Here is a 21,147-nt window from a genome sequence, read left to right as displayed (position 1 = left end):
CTAAATTCTCCATTCCATTTGCATGTTCTTGATTGAAATCTGCTTGTTGTTAATCTAGTTTTACTGTTTACTTGAAGCGTTATACTCACCAAACTTCCGCTAATTCCAAGTCACACCTTGAATGAGACCGAAAATTGCAACCATATCTTTAATTGGTCGTCCAGGCGTAACTTTCGCTCTCGTGGCGTTTCGAACATTCTCATCCAAAACATAGGCCTAGACAATGAATTTCGCGAAGACGTACGCATTTATAGTGTTGGGATTTGTCTTGTTACTGTCGAGGACTGGTAAGTGAGGTAGAAATTGGGGATATTACCTCGTGAGTTTTGTTCGTGTTTATTGTCGTGATGCTCATGGATTATGTCTGATATCTAACGTATCCATCGCTTAAATTGCGAATTGTACCATAAAGATGACTTCCTTAAGAAAAAATAATATAGGTAAGACGCATTTTGACTTTTGGAACGAAGATTTCTTGAAAGGTTTACCGAAGCACGCCACAAGCTGTGCAAAGATTGTCGATTGGTTTAAAAAGAAAGTATAAGGGTTGTGTTATGTAAATACATCTTTTATTGATCCGATACAACGAAGTCTGACTTAAGTTTGACATTGTCAAATCATACTACAAACTGGAGTAGCTTTCATTCAGTTTCCGCTTTCAAGCTGTATGTTTCATACACATCGGGGCTGCCCGCTTAATGTGTTTTACGAATGTCGAGAGACGATCGCTGGTAAGCCTGGCGTGACAAATAGACTATTGAACAAGTGTGATGTCCATAAACTTATCAAACGCTTTAAATTAAGAATTTTACGAACAAAATTACCTCCTGGCATAGATATAAGTGAGTAATTCTATTTTAATTACTTGGAAATAGGACTTCTCGTGCCGTTTACGTATACCTTAATACACGGCGCGATGTGCAACGATTGTCGATTGTGATTGAAGTGAAACCACATACATAACGTGTCTGCTGTAGCTCAAATCATCCAGCAACCCTGACCAGCTTTCATTTGGCTGTCGCTGTGAAGCTGTATGTCTCATGTACTTCGCGAAAGCTCGCTTAATTAATGAGTTAAAAATATTGACAAACGATCTTTCTTTTGCCTGACGTGACAAATTGACATCATATTTGAACTAGACGCATAGCTGCGTGAACTCGGGTTTCAATAGAGAGCTTGAGCACCAGACGTTCTTGAGGTCACGAACGCCTACCGGAAGTCATTAGAGAACTATGTACATACTGCGCATGTCATGACGTTCGCGTGGTCACGTCGCAGACGCCTGAACGCCACTTTTCAAGTTGAAGGGAGGACGCCACAAAAATATGCTGTTATTTTGTTTATAGGAGATAAATTATTGACTCAAAACCATAAAAAGCTTTTCTGCTTTTCATTAAGTGATTAAAAAACGATTTCGTAGCGCGTAAAGTGGTTTTTGCTTAATCGATAGATTAAACGGGATTGGACAATGGCAGACAATCTTCTCGCCAAGTCTGGGTGAGTTAAGTCATTGGATTTCATGTCCATTTGAATCATCAAATGTAGAACTAAGATTTTTTTAAACCGGGTTTAAGCTTATCACAAATTACTTTAAGCGATAATTTAGAATTAAGACACCTAAGCGACATTTAGATACAATAACAAAGTGCAAAATGAGATAGATGATTGTCTTTCTGCATCGGTTGTATTTTGTAACTGCACATTGTATATTGTATGCATGCCTGCTAGGTTGAGCAACCGACTACAAACATAAGAATAACAAATCTCGCTGTGGTTAACGAATTTAGAAAAAGAGAAATGGTCCTCTAGGCATCCAGATCATGCACTGAAAACTTCATGCTCGCTCGTTTGTTCGCATTGTTTACACAACTATGAAGTGGTAAATTTCAAGTCGCCTAACAAATATGAAAGACGAATTATTCATTCTGTCAAGAGAGTGGGGTAAAGAAACTTGTTCCCTTGCTCATTAAGGTCATATCTCTAGCATATTTTAGCAAAGACATGTTAACACGGGTAGAAGTCCGTGTCTGAAAAACGTCGACTGCTTAACCTTCCTATTTCGCGCCAAGAACGAAGGCCTCGATCCAGTCTTACGCGGCTTCTCTGCCGTTCGTGTTGTCAAGAACGTCTGGTGCTTAAGCTCTCTAATAACGCACATCTGGAGTTATCCTTAGGGGACTGCCATGTTGCCATTGTTACTTTCGTCACGCAATTTCGTCTTTGCCGGTCACGAATATGTCTACTTGTGTTTATTTTTGTCTGCTAGAGTGTAATGAATGTTGTTATGGTACTAGATAACAATCAAAATAATATATTACCATATAGGAGTAGTTTACTACAGATTACAAAGGTTGAAATTCAAGGACTTTTCAATGACTTTGAAGGCCAAGTTTTAGAAAATTGAAGGACCACTTTTGGAAACGTTTGCATAAGCAATTTTAAAATTATTTAATATTATTTCTCAGCTTTTCCATGAAAGTGATGTAATTTTGAACTTGAAAATTGCTTAAGAAAAAGCATTGGAAGAATCAAGCCCTAGTCCTCAAATTCAAGTTCTTTCAAGGCCTTGAATTTTTTATTTTTAAATTCAAGCACCTTCAAGAACTTTCAAGGCTTTTACAAACCTTGAGTAGGTAATGTATTTGCCTTTAACTGGTAGGAGGGGATTTTTCACCTATTATTGGTACCGAGTCATAGTTTGTCGCCAAATGATCACCCAGTGGGAGTTGTCAGAAATCAGTAGATTGAAGCAATATTACTGTTCAGTAGTTCATATTGTTTTCAATAGAAACATCTCTGATTGAATATTGTTGATGGCTGCAACAAGTGAAGCAGAGCTATTTACAGTTTTGGTATATTCAATTAGACATTTGACTTTCATTAAATACCAAGAGGGAGTACACATATTTTGAACTTTTTGTGGATTTAAGAATACATGCCATACGAAAACAACTGAAAACCACATCATAAACCCGGTGCATTCACTATTGTTTCTTACAAGATTTTCAAGAATTGATTTGCCGTTAACTGAATCAGGCAATATTCCTTCACTGTAATCACTTTTAAGATCTAAACTTACTTCAGTTCCACAAACATCAACAGTTTTTGGCGAATCATCTGACGGTAAATACTGGTTTAAAGATGAATTTTCATATAATCTTTTGCCATACTGAATAACATTAGATAAGGTGTTTGAATTCCAATAACTACATGATTTTATTAGGGGGTAGCAGAGTGAATCTATAGACAGCCACAGCACAACTCACATTGAACTTGCTGGTTTCACAAAGGTATGACTCTGAAAAAGGGTACTGTTTTGAACTTTGTTTATTTTAACCCCTCTCAACTCAAATATATCATTGTTATGTATATTCTGAAAATAATAAGCTATTCAGTGATGATACTTCAAGCAGCACACATGTACCTTGAGGATGGCCTCTACAATAAATATCCCTTTGCATGAGAATCGAACATTTTCAAGCCCACAGTACCTTTACAATAGATTGCAACTGCCGGACATCCTATTGTCAAGACAAAATTGTTGAAATTTTCGGACAAAAGTGATTGAAAGGCTCTTCAGTCTTGAACACATTTAAAAGTGTGGTTAATTCTGTCTGCATTAAAAATGATTGTCTGGTTACCTGTGACAGACTTGAATACAACTCATTTCCAATACTCATTATTGACACGAGATCATTGGCAGAATTGATTCCTTGTTGCTATTGTAAATCAAAGAGCATAAACTCATTGCAACACCTTGTTGTCCTGAATTTTGTCCAAACACCAATTCATTATCTTAGCTATATGGTGCCACTATTGTTTTGCTAGGGTCAAGGTACATTGGAGTAGGACCTGGATTTTTCTCTATATCTTAACTCAGTTGAAATTTAGAGTAGTTTGATGCGAGTGTCTGACTCTTATAAAGACACAAGGGTCTATTACAAGAAAACATTGATCAATACCACCTTGCTCTATACTTTAATTTCATTATCCTCTGATTTACCCTCACTGAACAATTCAACAAATACTGGCAAGAGTACCATATAACCCCATATATTAATTATGCATTCGGTCTTTGTAACTCTTCTAACCTTTACATAAAGAAGCAGCCAAGACGACTTCGGTATACTTGGACGAATACGCTCATAAACAAATTTCTTCAGTTTTCTGCCCTTTGTTCTGAGACGTTTCAGAGTAGCTTCTGGTATTCTACTAGGTTCTCGATCACGTCTAAATACACGGTTGTGTTTACATGTAAACATAATATGACGTAAACGTTTGATATAGCAGGTTTCGCTTGATATTTCTCGATGAAAGGTTCACTCGTAGAGGATCGCTCGTAAATTGATCTCTCGTAAAGTTCGCGGAACGACCCGTTCCCAAATCCCTCCACAAGTTTTCGTGCGGTTCTTCCGCGAACGGTGTATGACTTTGTATGTAAATTGGGCGTAATAGCCATCGAATTTCTTTCGAGTACATCAAGCAAGGGATTGTCCACGAAGGCAGCCATTGCGTTCTTGCTAGCTTTCAACTGTGCGCACTAGGGTTCGTTCTACGCATGCGCTTGCATTTTGCGCATACGCTGTAGTGGAACTGCATTTGTGACTGAACGCAAAAAAAAAAAAAACAAAAACAAAAGCAAAAAAAAACAAAGCCGAATTTATATCTCGGGCGTTTCCTTCGGAAAGCCCGAGTAATTAATACAGCAAGCAATGCGTGACTCAACTGTGGGATATACAACACAGGTGTAAAACTTGACATAATTTGGATATATCAACAAAGTTCAAATGGTAAATTGGCCACCGTAACGACTACAAAAGCTGACGTTTCGAGCGTTAGCCCTTCGTCGGAGCGAATAGTGGAGTTGTGGGTTGTGTGTGCTTTTAAAGGCAGAAAATGGAGTTACGTTATTGGTGGGAACATGGCAACGAGAAAAACAAGAATAAATTAGTGGAATGAAAAGCGTTCGTTGATCCCTGTGGGATTTAGAGTGCCGTTTGAAAGAAGAGCTTTTGTTCAAGATTTTTACGGCTTTCCGTGCTACCTAACTGTAAGGAAAGATTGCCATATGTTGCTTAGAATGATTAGGTAAATTAAAATATCTAGCGACTGGTTTCGATGTGTCCTTGTCATTCCTTTCCACGTCTCGAAGGTGTTCTCGGAATGGGTCACCTACTCTTCTGCCTTTTTCGCCGATGTATATTTTTTTGCAAGAAGTGCAAGTTATGCAACAGATTACATTGACGGAGGTGCACGTGAAGTGATCGGTGATCTTAATGGATCGTTTAGGTCCCGGTATTTTATCAGTGTTGTGAATGAAAGAATACCCTTTGCATCGTGCACGAGCGCATTTAAAAGTGCCTGGTTAGTCATTAGTCTGAAAAGAACTTCTAACCAAAAAATTGCCTATGTTTTCGTCGCGTTTGAATGAAATGAAAAAAACTTGAGAGCTTGATGGGTGTAAGAAGGCCGCAATGAGGTTACCTGTCAACCGTCAAAAGGCCAAAATGTTAAGCGTCAACCATCAAAACGCAATGTTTATACCGTCAACCGTCAAATAAGCAAGCCAATGTCAGCCGTCAAATGTCTCAGATATCCTGATTTCAGAACTAAACGATTACCGTAATTGGGGTCAAGTTCTGTTGTTTATGAATGAAAGTTTTGATATACCACAAAAATACATTTATGTAAGTCACGAGTAAACCCGGTTAGCGACAGAACTGACTTCGGGTGTGGAAACACTTCCGGTGGCGTGAAACGTTAGTCATTTTTTTTTAATAAAAGGTGCTATAAATAAACAATTCTTCAGAAACGCTTCCTTACGAGAAATTACAGCCACATTCACGCGCTTAGTTCGTTTTCTAAACGACATTCCAAAAGATTTAGCCGTTAACCGTCAAATTACCTAAAATTTAACCGTCAACCGTCAAAGGGGCCAATTTTTAACCGTCAACGGTCAACCGTCCACGTGACCCCCCCCTACCCCACTGAGACCCTCATATAATTAATGGTCTTGATGATTTTTATTATAGTTATCTTTGCGACACTTGTAGAGCGCCCACCTTACTAGCGGATGTTTACTAATATTCATCCAATGTGGGTAAGGAGCGAGGTTGTACTATCGCCGTAATGTTTTTGCTCTTCTCTCTAAGTAACCAAGTTCTGAAGTAGTCCTCTTTCAGTATCGCTTAAAACAACTAATGAAGTGATAGATACATCATAAATAAATTACTAATTTAATAGGTAATCACCTTGTTGACTAATGGATGAACGATGATGGTGATGATAATGATAACGACGACGATGATGGTGATGTTGATCATCCTTCACCAAGCTAACTGAAGTAATTGATTGTAATCCTTAGCTTCATTGAAACTTGCAATAGGTTTTAGCACCTAAACGTTAAGTCAGTAAGACATGCTTACTCACGCACCCTTTTTTTTTCTTTTAAAATTATTAGAAGAGCTTAAAAAAATTCTTTGCCATTTCTTTTATTCTAGATGGAGACAAGCTTTGTTCGTGTTACAGCTTTAATAACAAGTCAAATGGAATGGCGTGGCCACAGGCAATGGGTAACTGTAACTATAACAACAAAACCCTTGTGGTGATGGAAACAGAGCGAGAATGGGAATTCGTCAAGAATGAGATTCAAAACCGAGTAGGCAGTAACTATGGTGAATGGTTTATAGGCTTGGAGAAAAATTTCACAACAGGGAATTGGACTTGGGTCAATGGTAAACCTCTGACTATTAATAAATGGCAGGGCTCAAATCCTGAACCAAGCGACTTTTATGGGCTGATTCATAAGGAATATCCAGCTGGATATAAAGGATCTTTTAGTACCATAAATGGCGACATACAAAGAGGTTGGATTTGCGAGGAAGAAACAGGTTTGATCAATATTTGATACAGAAAAGAATAGATAGAACACGAAAGAGATGTAGGGAGTTCCACGAGTCGTAGTCGAGTGTTTGCCCCCACTCCTTGAGTGCTCTGGCCTCTCCTTGTGTACTTTTACAGCAGAACAGAATGAAGCATCCATTAAATTACCTGCGCATTACTTTCAATTTTCAAAACAAAACTTATTTCCAAGGCGAATAACAGGGTTCAGAGCATGCCATATACTCTCATAAAGCAGGCTACAGGAAGCCAATCAGAATCCCTCTTAGAATGGTTCAAATAAACTCATTGCTTGCTCAAAAGTAAAACTGTCAAAAATGTCAAACCATCAAAGTTCACAAACTAAATTAGTTCGGCACCTCGAATTTAAGAAGTGTGCCTGAGGGTTATTTAGTCTTAATATAGAATCTGAAATTGAAATGTTTTGTAAAATCTGGTCAAATTGTGGCTCATAAGCTATATAGGTATTTTGCACTTGACAATTAGAAAGCAACCTGCTCAAGGCGAGTATTTCATGAGTGAACGACAGCCGAACTCACAGGAACAGGGAGATTAGGGATCTTAAGATCCCATGACGGCGAGTTTACGACGGCGATCGGGAACTGGAGGGAATGGGGAGAGGTCGCCGTCGTAAAGCGTCGAAAATAACCTTAAGAACACTCCTGGAAGACGCGGTCGGTTTTTTAGCAGGCTTTCAGTTTTTTAGTGAAAATATGGCATCCTTTAGAGAGATAAATAACCTTCTCCTCGACGATTTTGATGTCGATGATATTTCCGAGAACGATTTCCTTCTGCTTTACGATGCAAACACCTCGAGAATCCCTTCCCTTACGACTGCTATGGAGCGTTCGACTTAAATGATTTGGACGAGAGCAAGTGTTTGGCTGAGTTTCGATTTTTTAAGAATAATCTGGAAAACCACAATAATATTTAGCTTCAGCGATTTTTTCCTTTAACAAACTCGGAAAAATTATCCACTAATAGATTAAGTTCTTGGTTTAGTTTTAGTATTCATCAAGAATATAAACTGAAAACAACTTAGCGGACTGTTTTCTTTGAACTCGTCTCCATTTAAGCTCACTTGGGTCATGAACTGTTGAAGCTGTTTAGAAGGAGAAAGAAACCTCAGTCAGTTTTCTTCTTTAAACGAGCGGCTCCACAAACATTTACATTTGTCACAAGCTAAGAAAAATGTTGAGGCGAGCGGAAGTTGAAAATAATTACCTGCGCATTTCTGATAGCTGTCGCGCGAATTTTTCCGCCGTAGCTGTGTAGTCTCCGACGTCAAAACAAAGTGTTTACCGTTTTGTCGGTAAACGTGAGTAGTTTCTCTTATTTAGAGGTCATTTGAAATGAATTTATCGTATATTTTCAAGACGTGATGAACTCGTCGAAGGCATCCGCCGTCGTCGAATCTTAAGGTCCCTATCGAGACGAGGGTGCCGTTAAATTTGGCCGCTGTGAGTCATGTGGCCCTCCACTCAAGGCATCAGAAAAGATATCAGTGTAAGCTCTCAATACTAGTCGTTCACTCGAAGGGCGGAGGATGTAATTTTTGCGCATTGCTTAACTGTACTGACGGGAGATCGCCATGATGAGCTACGATGGACCTCAACATGATCGCAATCGCTCTGCTGACACCATCATGATTTGTATGAGCTTAACGGTTATGCCAATTGGTTATATTTCTTCATCATATCTATTTTGTTCTTTTTGTTTTTGAACACGAGACTATACATACTATACGAGTGTTAGTTGAGTTTGAGTTTTATCATGACGAGCTTTGCCCACAAAAACATTTATGCAAATTAGGCTACGCCGGAACTGAGATCCTCATGCTGTACGTAAGCTTACAATCTAAATGAGTGTGAAAACACTCAAAAATCTGACTGTATGTTCATTTTGTTTTCTTCTCTGAGGATTTTTGTCTCCACTCACGACATAGTAACGTCTACTATGGCACTTGGCACGTTTACAAACCTTTGTTTGGTTCTTCTGTTGCTTCTTGCCGGCTCGCCGTTCCAAAATTTCACTTTCAATTAACAATTAAAATAGCTAGAGAGAAGACCGGGAAATGATCGGATATAGTAAAAGTTTCAACGTATTAATGCATGATCCTCGCAGTAGCTGAGCACTATTTAAGAAATAGTGAAAATGAGACCTGAAAAAATTCAGGCCTGTACAGGATTCGAGCCACTTACCTCTGCGATATTAGTGCAGCGCTCTACCAATTGAGCTAACAAGTCCACTTGGTAGGTAAAAATTGGCAGACGGCATGACAGACGGCGTGACAGCTTTAGCTTAGCTCCGTGCTACGTACTCTGATAGAATAAGCTCTTTCAACTAAGATAGCGCGCGTTATATCCGAACTTATCATTTCTCTTTTTCCCAGCTTTCCTTTTCCGGAACGCGCCCATTTCGACCACCTTACACCGAAGGTTCGTCATCTTCAAGGGAACAGACCCCGTAATCTCAGCTACTTTGATAAAGTTTTATAGATAGATTACAAGGGAGCCCCCTTAAAAAATCGATTAATTCATGGCTATAAGCAAACCTGAGAAACAAAGTATTTCACCTAATCGCACAACTCCTGTACAATTTCTTTCTAGTGACAGTGTCAGATGCTATGTTTCATCAACAGACAATTGTCAAGGTGACTGTCTCTTCCACATTGCTCCGCCAAGCACCAGTCCTCCTGGTACAAAAGCTGTTACTACGCGAGGGAAGACGTCAACTGAGCAAGATATCACTGATGTATCAGGTAAATTCAAAGATATGTAAAAGGGCAATTTCTTATGAAGTAGTAGAGGTTTGTTTGTTTCGATTCTGTTTGTTTGTTTGTTTGTTCTTTCTGGCATTGTTTAGTTCATCTGTTTGTTTGTATGTTTTTGTTTGTTTGTTTGTTTTGTTTTCGTTTGTTTTTTTTAATCAAAGCAAAATAGATTTCTTTGATTTTCATAGTGGTTTTCCTTGTTCATTCTTGTGTTTAATGTCTGGTTTTAAGCTTGAGAATTGGACAGGTGGTAAAGAATTCAGTGTCAACAGCCAGGAGCACTATTAAGGTTTAAATGTATCACAATTCAATGTTATCAAAAATTCTGAGGTATCGATGCTTTAAATCCAGGATCTTCAACAAACTTCTTCACCCCTACCACGGTAAAATCAACAAACGAAGTCCTCATGGAAGACAACAGCAGTCCTTCTCCCACAGTAATGATAGTAGCCGCATCTTTAGGCGCAGTGCTCTTCGTAGTGTTGATCATTCTTATTGTAGTCATGTTACTGAAGCGAAAGGAACGTCAGGGACAAGGTAAAGAGTCTCTAAGGGTTGTTAAATCCTTATTACGATTATGATTATGATGATGATGATGGTAATTATTATTATTATTATCATCGTTATCATCATTGTTATTATTATTATCATTATCATTATCATTACTATCAATAATACTATTTCCCTCACAAAAAAAAATGTAACGATATTATGATTCAGAAGCTCTTCCTTCGAGAGAGCGAATTACTGACCTTCACTCTCTCAGAGAACTTAGTCGGCCCTTGAAAATTGACTGAAGATCAACCAAACTATAAACAGAAAATCAGACAACTGGTTTTTTTCAGAAATTTTTTTCGTTCTTTGCTTTTCAAATAATATTAATTTTGACTGAATCCCTGGCTTATACATACTACACAGTCTTGTTCCCATCAAAGGTGAAGTATCGATGCGGGTTCCAGTGTGACGTAAATGTTCTTCTGGTATGGTTTCATTATCCTCAGCTTCTTATCAAAGTAGCAAAGTATGATTAACTGCCCTTTTCTTTTTAACTGTTTTTACATTTGTCACGTCGTTCTTATAAGCGATTTTGAATTGAAAATCAGGTTTGAATACACTATATGTAAAGGAGTGCGTTTCTTTAGAAACTGTGGTGCTGCGTCGGTGGGGGTAACAAGGTAATTTGGTTTCATCAACTGAGTTGAAATTGTAAATTGGCCACCGTAAAGAGTTAAAAAGCTGACGTTTCGAGCGTTAGTCCTTCGTCATAGCGAATGGAGGAATTGTGGGTTGCGTGTGGTTTATATGTAGAAAGTGGAGCTACGCCATTGGTGGGAACATGGTGAAGAGAAAAACACGAATGAATTAGTAGGATGAAAAGTGTCCGTTGATTTCTATGGGTTTCAGAGTGCCAATTTGAAAGATAAACTTTTTTTCAAGAGTTTTGTGGCTTTCCGAGCTACCTAAATGTAGGTTGGGTGCGGTGTTGACCCGCTTGAACGATAGAAACAGGGAAACCACATTTTGGAAATCGGCGCTCTTGAACCCATAGGTATCAACGAACGCTTTTCATTCTACTAATTTATTCCTGTTTTTCTCGTCACCATGTTCCCACCAACAGCTTAGCTCCACTTTCTGCATTTAAACCCACACGCAACCCACAATTCCTCCAGTCGCTCTGACAAAGGGCTAACGCTCGAAACGTCAGCTTTTTAACTCTTTACGGTGGCCAAGTTACAATCTCAACTTAGTTAACATAACCAAACTTCATCATATGTAGTTAGGTAAATGTTGAAACGTATTTAAAATTAACAGAAAAAAGTGACGGGGTACAGTTTTATATCCCCAATATCAGAAACATTTCTCGGTTCTTGTTCTTGTAGCCACAGGTTTTTTTTTTCTTTTTTTTTGCTAAGAAAGAAAGGCTGCTATCTTTTATGCAGGAATCCTTTATAGCAAATGTGCTTTTTTTTTCGGCAGATGCAGAGAGCGCAAAACCGAAAAAGTCAGGGCAGAAAAAGTCAGTATTTATTGTTTTTTTGTTTGTTAATTTGTTTGTTTGCTTGTTTTCTTCCATTGTTTTGAGATTCTTATCATCTTTACCAAACATATCATTACCAAATGATAAAGCCGACCAGCACTCATTGAGCTTATAAAGGGTAAGGCAAGTTCAGCATACGAGCTATTGCTGGAAATCCTAACCTCTTTTGCATGTACGGAGTAATCAATGGTATTGCTACTTCTCTTTTCCCTAGTTAGAAAGCCAGGTTTACTCCTCTTAAGTAGGTAGAAGTAAATATTACTTTTAAGCAACTTATTTCATCTTTCTTTTACCAAAGTAGCGAGGAAGACCAACTAGGAGAAAGTCAATATGAGCCTGTAAATCCAGTTGAGGCCGCAAAGCTACTTGGGCCAACAAACAGCACCTCTTATGAGAATAATACTAAGCTCGATTCACCACCAGAAAACTGTGAATATGCTGTTGTCAACAAGACAAACAAGAAGGTAACAATTTAGGTTTAGACATTGAGATGTATTTGAGATCATTCATTGTAGTTCTAAGTCAGTGTCCGCCACTAAACGATGGACTTTAATAAACATGACTTGTACAGCAGATGAATGGATAGATTCATTTATATGGCAAGCAGATTGGATAAAAGTTTGAACATGACTAAACGTAAGCAGAGGGAGAGCATGGAAGAAACATTACCACCTACGTAGGTATCTAAAACAGTAACATCGAAGCTCTTTCCAGTGAAATTTAATTATGTTGTGTTTGGCGTCGGACCGATATAAAAGAAAAAAAAATTCATATCTTAGACCTGCACATTTTGATCGATGATTCAAAATGCGCGTATTCATGTTGCTACCATTACCACCTGATTACCTAGATTAATTGGTTATTATTATCATTTTAATTGAAGCGAAAGGAGGGAGACCTTGTGTACGCTCAACTCGCCGATTTTAACAATGAAACTGACGCTGCCGAACCACCAAAACTACCCAGCTATGAGCCCACGATATATGCTGACGTTGAAGAACTGCCTCCGGAGTTGCCTGGGAGAGAGGATCTGGACTCCTCGCAGTTAACCTATACGAATCTGGAAACGAGTGGTGTCTGAATGAAATAAGAAAAAAAATATAAGAAAATTAATGTAAATTAACGGTGCTGGCTTTGACACTTGCATTTGAATTCATCTTTCAAACGAATTCAACGAATAAAATTCGAAATATAATGTTCTAACTAAAGATGTAAATTATTGGGGGTAGAGAAATGTACCATATATAAGCATTTTAAAGCATAAATGTTGAGGGTTTATGACGTTGTACTGGACAGCTTTCTGTCTTACTTAACTTACAGGAGTAAGGGCAACTTATAGTCTGAAAGTTGCAACTTATACGGAATGATAGATTGGGTTTGTATTAAGCTATTATCAGTAATCTAAAGACGTGTCGGACAAATAGTATCTGACAAAAGAGAGGAGAAGAAATATCCTTCTTAGATTGACTGGAATGCAATTTTGCTAAAAGAGACTTTTATGGGTTCATTCAAGGAGTAGCTAGCCTTACTAACCGTTTCTTTAAATCCTTCAAAATCATGATAATTCTTTTTTTATCTTGTCCAATTGATTTATCCGTTATTTTTTGTCTAAATTCCATAAACAGCTGCTTCCTCCTCTTTCTTGTATTGATACCCATAAAACTAGACTGGCTTCCAAATCTTCTTTTGCTCTCCCAAAGTTTTGCGCTAAATTTGGTATTTTCAGTATTGAATTCCAAGGTCCTTAAACTTGGGATACTATTGATGAATATCTTAAGTCAAATAACCTTTATCTGTTCTAAAAGAAATGAAGAATCTCTATATTGGCATGTATCATTTAGTTTTCATCTCCACCAGGTCTCGTCCAATTAGTCATTCTACAGCATTATTTGTGTGAGTATGTGTGTGTGTTTGCGTGTGCGTGTGTGCCTGTGTGCTTGCGTGCTTACGTGTGTATCTGAGTGTAAGAGTAAGTGCACAAGTGCATGTGTCCTCACCGACATAGCAACTTGGTTTTATTTATAATATTTAAGAACATTTGATATCCTGCTCCGTTATTTGCAATGTTTGTGAAAAGAGGGTCGAAAAAAAAGGAAAGAGTGTTACGCTCGAATTGATACCGTCTTTCGTGGATCAGCAAATCCAACAGTTTTGTATCAATGGTGAACTTGGTCTTGTTCACGGTTCATATTTCCTGTTTGTAGAATTTTCGATTTTATTGATTGTCAGGCTTAGGAGTATGGAATGAACACGACTTCGATTCCCTTTTGTAACGTACATAAATTAGACAAATTAAAACTGCTTTTTACTGACTCTCGTGTTTCCTAACCTTTTCACGTGGCATATTAAACTGGTTCCATTTCCGTCTATAGTACATTTACGTATATGGAAGTGATATTAAAAATGTCACTTTAGACAAACAGACTTACATTACATTGACATCACAACTTTTGTAGATACACTAGATATAAAACAGATTTTCCTTCAGAAGTTGAAACTCATCCAAGTTAGTTCTAAAGGAAACAAGGAGGCTGGATAACGATAAAACAGAACTGAAAAAAAAAAATTGCCATACTATTGATATTTTCTCAGAGCCGTTCACATATTTACATACGTTTAACAGTTTATCATATGACCCTTTATTTATTTATTTATTTATAAGCTTCGCCAAAAACAATTTGGCAGGAAAGATCTCACAGAACTAATGTTCCATTAACGAGACTCCTACACAATCAAACAAACAGAAAAAAAAATTAAAAATTACAATCGAGTGGTAAGAATTATGTGATTAGAAATAGTTAATTAGCAACAGAGTTTGGCTAGTAATGCTGAGATATAACCTGGATGGAGCTTGTTCATTGATAAAGTTACATAACTTATCACATCATCAGGCGTAAGGGGTCATTGAACAATAAAAATACAATCAATTTTTAATTACGTTTAAGGTGAATCGAGTGTTTCTGACCTTGCTGATCTAAGTCAGAATTACCGGTATACAGTCTATTCCTTTGAAGTGTTCATGCCCTGTGTTTACAGTCCATCAAGTTGATTTTTTTATAAAAAAGTGACAAAATGCATATAAATTATGGAATCGATATTATAGATAGTAGATAAAGAGCTGTAGTGAGAGTTTGTGTGTGTTTTTTTTCTCCTAAATGCAATCTAAATCTCATCCGCTTATTCTTGATGAAATACAACTTGAGATACAATGAAATATATGAAGTACATATATTTTGTACTGCGGTATTAGATACATATGATGCACGATCCTCGCAGTAGATAGCACTATTTAAGCAATAGCGAAAATCAGACCTGAAAAAAATAAGGCCTGTAAGGGATTCGAACCACTGACCTCTGCGATACTAGTGCAGCGCTCTACCAATTGAGCTAACAAGCCAACTGGGAGCGGGCCGTTAAGTTGATTCGTAATAAACCCGTGAAAGTGATAAATGAGATACAATGAAATATATGAAGTTCATATATTTTGTACTGCGGTATTAGATACGTATGATGCACGATCCTCGCAGTAGATAGCGCTATTTAAGCAATTTTGGTCTGATTTTCGCTATTGCTTAACTAGCGCTATCTACTGCGAGGATCGTGCATCATATGGAAATACAACTTGTTGTTAATCAACTATTACAGTTTGCTTGAGGCGTGATCTCCCTCCAAACTTTGCCTGTTTTCTCCTAAGTCACACCTTGATTGACCGGAAATTGCGTCAAAATCTTAACTGGTCGTTGAAGCTAAACTTTCACTTTCGTGGCGTCCTCATCCAAAGCATTGAACAATGAATGTGGTAAAAGTGAACGCACTGAGAGTTCTTGGAGTTGATTTGTTACTGTTAAGAACAGGTAGGTGTGAAGTGTATCGTTGATAATGCTAAAATTTATCAATTATTATAATCATGTACTTGCGGCCTCTTAAAAAATGTCGGATTTTACGTATTATGAGGTTATCCTCAATAGTACCGTTTCATTATTGATTTATGCTGAACGTCAAACCAACCTAGCCCTTTAATTTCAAATTGAATCAAGACAGGATGAATTCTTTAAAAATAATAATAATGATTAAAAAAGAGAAAAAAAATGCGGGATATAATGCATTTTGATCTGACAACAAAGATTTTACAAGACTTGAAGGCCTTAAAACGGACGAGGATGTCATAATTTACGTTGAGATAGAGTGCTAGTTTAAATATTTAAATCGATAGTTGACGATTAGATTTACAAGTACTGTATGATTTTGGTGTAATAATCATGTTAAATAATGCAACATCATCCACTAGCTTCCATCCAGTTGTAGCTATAAAGCTCAGGCTGTTTGCCTTGTTTACGTCGCGACACCACGCTCATCGAAAATCGAGAAAACGATTGTAATATATAGTGTGACCAACTGACGTCATCGTAAATTGAACATGCAATGTCTAACGCAACCCATACATGTTGGATAGGAAATTGATAGTAACTTTGTACATTATTCACTGTCTGTAGTATATTACAGTGCTTGCTCATTCAAGTGAAAACCAAGCACTAAATAAGAAAAATACGAGAAAGTTTGAGATAATCTGGCTTTAAGCCCCCGCCTTTCTTGCGGATGTGGGACTGTGGGTTAATTTGAAGGAGGTCGAAATATGTTCGCCATTCCCCAGCTCTTCCTTCTATGTAAATAAGGTCGGCTTCAAATTGAAGCCGCCTCTTCGAAATTTCTCCATCTTACTGGCAACTTACAATAAACAAAGAAACAAAGATAAGCCAATGAATGAGAATTACTATCCATTGTCATAACTGTAGGGTTAACAACAGCCGGCCATTAATGTGATGACAACGAAGACAACAGCGGCCATGATTGCGATAATGATGATGACTAGGATGAGAGGGAGATGAACGAGGGGAGTGATGAAAATGATAATTAAGATTGCCTCCAAGAAAATCAAAGTTGATTTTCTGCAGGTAACAGTTAACCCAATAAACAATGCACCCAGACACACACACACACACCTCACGGTCACTAATCATTAGTCTAACTTCTATTTAATTGTGTTACTATACATGGTGAGAGGCTATGTTCGTGTTATACCTTCAGCAAAGTCCATTGGATATGAATATATCGATCTTTCCTTACACTTAGGTAGCACAGAAAGCCGCAAAACTCTTGAACAAAAGCTCGTCTTTCAAACCGGCAGTCTAAGCCCCACAGGTATCAACGAACGCTTTTCACTCCACTAATTTATTCGTGTTTTTCTCGTTGCCATGTGCCCACCAATTACGTAGCTCCACTTTCTGCCTTTAAAAGCACACACAACCAACAATTCCTCTACTCGCTCCAACGTAGGGCTAACGCTCGAAATGTCAGCTTTTATAACCTTAACGGTGGCCAGTCTACCATTTCAACTTTGCTGATATACTCAAATTATTTCGTTACCCCCACCGACGCAGTCCCAAACAGTTTCTTTAGAAACTATCAGCCTTTATCCATCGGATGTGGACACAAGCAAGGAATGACTGCAAAAACAACAATGAAATACTCGCAGTGTTGGAATCAGACCAGGAATGGCAATTTATTACAAATGAGATTCAAAATAGAACAGGTCCCACATATGGTGAATGGTTTATTGGTTTGAAACAAATTTTAACAACACAGGGATGGAATTGAATCAATGGTAAACCTTTGACTAATGAAAAACGGCAGAAACGTAATCCTGACCCAAACGACCTTTACAGGATGATTCATAAGGAATATCCACCTGGATTCAAAGGATCATTTAGCATCACAAAGAGCAAAATAAAAAGAGGATGGATTTGCGAGGAAGAAACAGGTATTGATTAATATCAGAAAACGCAATTTATTGGCCGTATTTAACGTTGGTGTTATGCACAAGTATGAATTTTACGTAGGCTACTCTCACCCCTCCCTTCTCTGTTCTTTATCTTTCCTATCCCCACCTTGCTCTTTCTAAAGGCCGCCTATTGCAACCACCTTACCACTGATAGCTCATCACCATCAGGGGAGTAAACCCTGTAGTCCAAGCCATATATACACTTTGAAGTTTTCTGGATTATAGGGACATGGCGTAGAATAGTTTTCCCCGTGAAGAGGTATTGAGTTAGCAACACCTCCTTATAATCGGGATATTATTCAACCAGTGTATAGTAACAATGACAGTAGTTATATTACTTTAACAGCTACCTGTAAAGGAACTTGTTTCGACCATCCTGTTCCAACCAGCACAAGTTTTCGTGGAACATCAACCGGGACAAAAGCTGTTACCATACAAGACAAGATGTAAACTGAACAGGATATCACTGCTGTATCACGTAAGATCATCGATCGATCGATTGAATCATCAGATTTGCTTGTTTAGGTTTGATTTTTGTTGATGTTGTTGTTGGTTTTTTTTTTCCTGTCCGTTTGCTCTTTATAAGAAAACCAACCGTACTTCGTAGAGTTCAAATAACGCCCCAAACGAATACACATCTCGCGGTATTTGTACTCCAAAGAACCATCTATACAAGTTTTCTCGCATCGCGCAAGCGACGTATCGGACAGAAGTTACCGTACATAAAAAAAAAAAAAAAACGCGGACTGTTAGAATTAATTTTCTGACGACGTAGAGTCTGAATGGCTGTCAATGCTAATTCCGTTCCGCTCAGCATACTCCTGTTACGCGCTTCCAGTAAATAAATCTCCATTAAATTCGCCCGCACTAAGAAACAATTTGGCGGGCTGGATAATAAATCTCGTATTGAATATTTTGTTTTATCACATAGCCTTACAAAAGCGCGCTTTCGGATTGGCTCATAAGCTCGATCCATTTGCTCGTGGGTTGCACGCTGACGTCAGTTTGTTTTGCCTTTTTTTCCCCGGCAACTTTTTCGTCGATGTTAGCACTACATACAACATAATTCCTGTTTTATGTGGGATTTTTGCAGGTGAGATATGAAAAAAATCTTGTAGCTTTTCCGGAGATGAGGAAGATGATTCTTGTGAGCAGCCAAATTTCGAGCTAATTTTTTTTGACGGGCCTCCAGCTAAGAGTTCGAGATTTGCGAACTTAAGCGAGCAGGATCTTAACCAGCTGGTTGAACAAAGACACTCAGAAAACACCAAGAAAACAACAAACTGGTCTGTATCAACCTTTCGCGGTGAGTAATAAATAACATCAATTTTAAAAAGTGTGTTTCAGCGATTTAGCAATAATAAAATTCTGTACAAGCCTTCATTGTATAACTTTTCCGGCGAGCAAAACTGTACTTGTGAGTTATTCAAAATGTACTTTCCTATAAGCCTCAGTTGTCTGTTCTTTAACTGTACTAAATAAAGAAAGTAACAGAGATCAATTCTTTTGAGCTATTCACGTGTTCAATTTCAACCTGGTACTCTGAGAAAACTATACAAACATCTCTCGAAAACATGACGATTGGTCAGCTGGACCACAACCTGCGGTGGTTTTATGCCGAAACACGAACTCAAAAAGGGGGAGGGGGGGGCATACAGTAAATCCACCTTGCTTGGATTCAGGCACGGAATTTAAAGATATCTCAACTCTCCTCCATACAACAAAGGGCTCCAACTAGCAAGTGACCCAACATTTCTGCGGTCACACCAAATGTTAGACGCGCAACTTGTCAATTTAAAACGAAGCGGAAAGGGGAACGTAATCCACAAACCTGCTATTGAAGAAGATCATCTCGAACAGCTCACAGCTAGTGCTGTTTTTTTGCTTTCCTTCCCGCTCTCGCTTTTGAGAAATGTCTGGTTCCATATCGTTCTTTTCTTTTGCCGAAGAGGCCGCAAGGGACAGAGAGGTCTAACAACCAAAAGCTTCAATTTTGGCGTCGATGCAGCCGAAACTGGAAATTCGCAACCATGGCCCATGATGAGGCTTCGAAATATCATCCCGGCGGTGTCAATGACAAACCCAGGAATGAAAAGGAAGCTAGAATGTACGAAACTGCAGACCAATACGACGACTATAAGGCTCTAAAGCTCTACCTTAAAAAGATAAACCCGAAATGCAGTGCGTTTTTCCAGTATCCTAAGGCAAATTTCAGCCCTGAAGAAGACGTGTGGCTCGAGCAACGGCCACTAGGAGTCAACACGTTAGCAAACATAATAAAAAAAAATCAGCGAAGCGGCTGGGCTCTCCAAAATATACACAAACCACAGCTTCAGAGCGACGGTCTTAACTCTGTGGTCTAATGCTGGCGTCCCAAATCGACATATCATGTCTATTTCTGGCCATCGAAACGAGCAGTCTCTTTCCCACTACAACGCTAGACCATCCGTTTCACAGCTTAAAAATTGCAGTGATGTGCTGTCAAGGGCGATTTCGGTCCCAAGTACTCGTTGTGTATCTACGGCATCCTCAGCGGTTCTGCCAGTGCAATCCACAGTCCGAGTGATCAATGGTTCGCTTGAAGAATTAAATCCTTCACAGTTTGCAAGAAACGTGGCACCACTCTTCCAAGATTGCTCCATTCAAAATGTGCAGTTATTCTTCAATTCTTAGGGAAACCGACACAACTTAGACAAAGTTTTACCGACAGCAGTTTGGCTTGTTGCCAGTTCAATATTTAGGCTAACTGATCAGTTTGAAATCGTTTGTTAGTCCGAGAGCGAAAAAACGGAAATTATCTCACCGCGATGATTAAGGAAAATGGTTGCTGTGTTGCGTTGTCATCGTTGAGTGAACATTTGTTCACTCAACATTATGATTGTAGAGAGAACAATTGTTGAGTGAACATTTTCGCGCGCTGATTGTGCTTCTGCCTTCATGTAAACAGAACGAATTTCAATAAATATTTATACACGAAATGAAAGATGTTTGAAAGTCTCAATGTTAGAAAAGAAATGGTTAGCGTGCAGCGAGCAACCATCAAGTTATGGATGCACTTGGGGGGTTTGCTAACTGATTCAAGAAGCTAGAGTCACACTCGGCTATCGCCTCGTGCCACTTTTACGCTTCTTTCCTGCTTAGCGACATCTCGCGTACATCCATAACTCGATGGTTGCAAACTGCACCCTAATCATTTCTTAAGTATAGTATCGTTGAGTGTTTGTATTCGTTATTTGTATTTTGACTCGTCCTACGGGCTCGTCAAAATACGGCACAACTCAAAAAAATACTCAGCGATACTACACAACCGGCAAAAGGTTTAAAAGATATACATGCTTATTTTGTACAGGGATTTTTATTTTTTTGCATGTTTGTTTGCATTATGCTTTCGTTTGGTCACTGGATAAAGTATTCAGTTATAACAGGGAGAAGCCTTTTTAGGATATAAATGTCAAGACTCTTTTCCTTTAAAAGTTAAGTTTTCATAACGCATTAAATCCAGAGCAAGAGTGTGGGGGGTGGGGGGGGGGGGAGGGGGACCGAGAAAAGATGATCGAACAACTTGTAAAGCGAAATAATTTGAATGTATCAACAAAT

At 38.4% G+C, this 21,147-nt stretch overlaps 1 protein-coding gene, 1 long non-coding RNA gene and 1 pseudogene across 5 annotated transcripts; all 3 read left to right on the top strand.

Moving 5' to 3' along the window:
* Nucleotides 1-127: 127 nt before the first annotated feature.
* On the top strand, nucleotides 128-14,024 carry LOC111319146 (uncharacterized). 3 transcript variants are annotated; one of them, XM_088733400.1, is made up of 7 exons: nucleotides 128-287; nucleotides 6,501-6,890; nucleotides 9,542-9,661; nucleotides 10,025-10,210; nucleotides 11,651-11,690; nucleotides 12,013-12,175; nucleotides 12,595-14,024. In XM_088733400.1, exons 1-7 carry the CDS (start codon nucleotides 224-226, stop codon nucleotides 12,790-12,792), a joined length of 1,161 nt encoding a protein of 386 aa, XP_088589526.1. In that variant the 5' UTR covers nucleotides 128-223; the 3' UTR covers nucleotides 12,793-14,024. The 3 variants fall into 3 exon arrangements, with proteins under 3 accessions (XP_088589526.1, XP_088589525.1, XP_088589527.1); XM_088733399.1 differs by having other exon boundaries at nucleotides 12,010-12,175; XM_088733401.1 differs by having other exon boundaries at nucleotides 152-296; nucleotides 12,010-12,175.
* Nucleotides 14,025-15,451: 1,427 nt separating this feature from the next.
* LOC148722972 (uncharacterized) lies at nucleotides 15,452-18,448 on the top strand. 2 transcript variants are annotated; one of them, XR_015991766.1, is made up of 3 exons: nucleotides 15,452-15,565; nucleotides 16,505-17,529; nucleotides 17,897-18,448. It is a non-coding gene; the product is annotated as an uncharacterized LOC148722972 (long non-coding RNA). The 2 variants fall into 2 exon arrangements; XR_015991765.1 differs by lacking the exon at nucleotides 15,452-15,565 and having other exon boundaries at nucleotides 16,257-17,529.
* Nucleotides 18,449-19,124: 676 nt separating this feature from the next.
* Nucleotides 19,125-20,437, top strand: LOC111343729 (uncharacterized; annotated as a pseudogene).
* Nucleotides 20,438-21,147: the final 710 nt, after the last annotated feature.

Source organism: Stylophora pistillata, chromosome 9, assembly GCF_964205215.1.
Source record: "Stylophora pistillata chromosome 9, jaStyPist1.2, whole genome shotgun sequence".
Taxonomy (NCBI): Eukaryota; Metazoa; Cnidaria; class Anthozoa; order Scleractinia; family Pocilloporidae; genus Stylophora; species Stylophora pistillata.
This window is presented reverse-complemented; position numbering and strand designations above follow the sequence as displayed.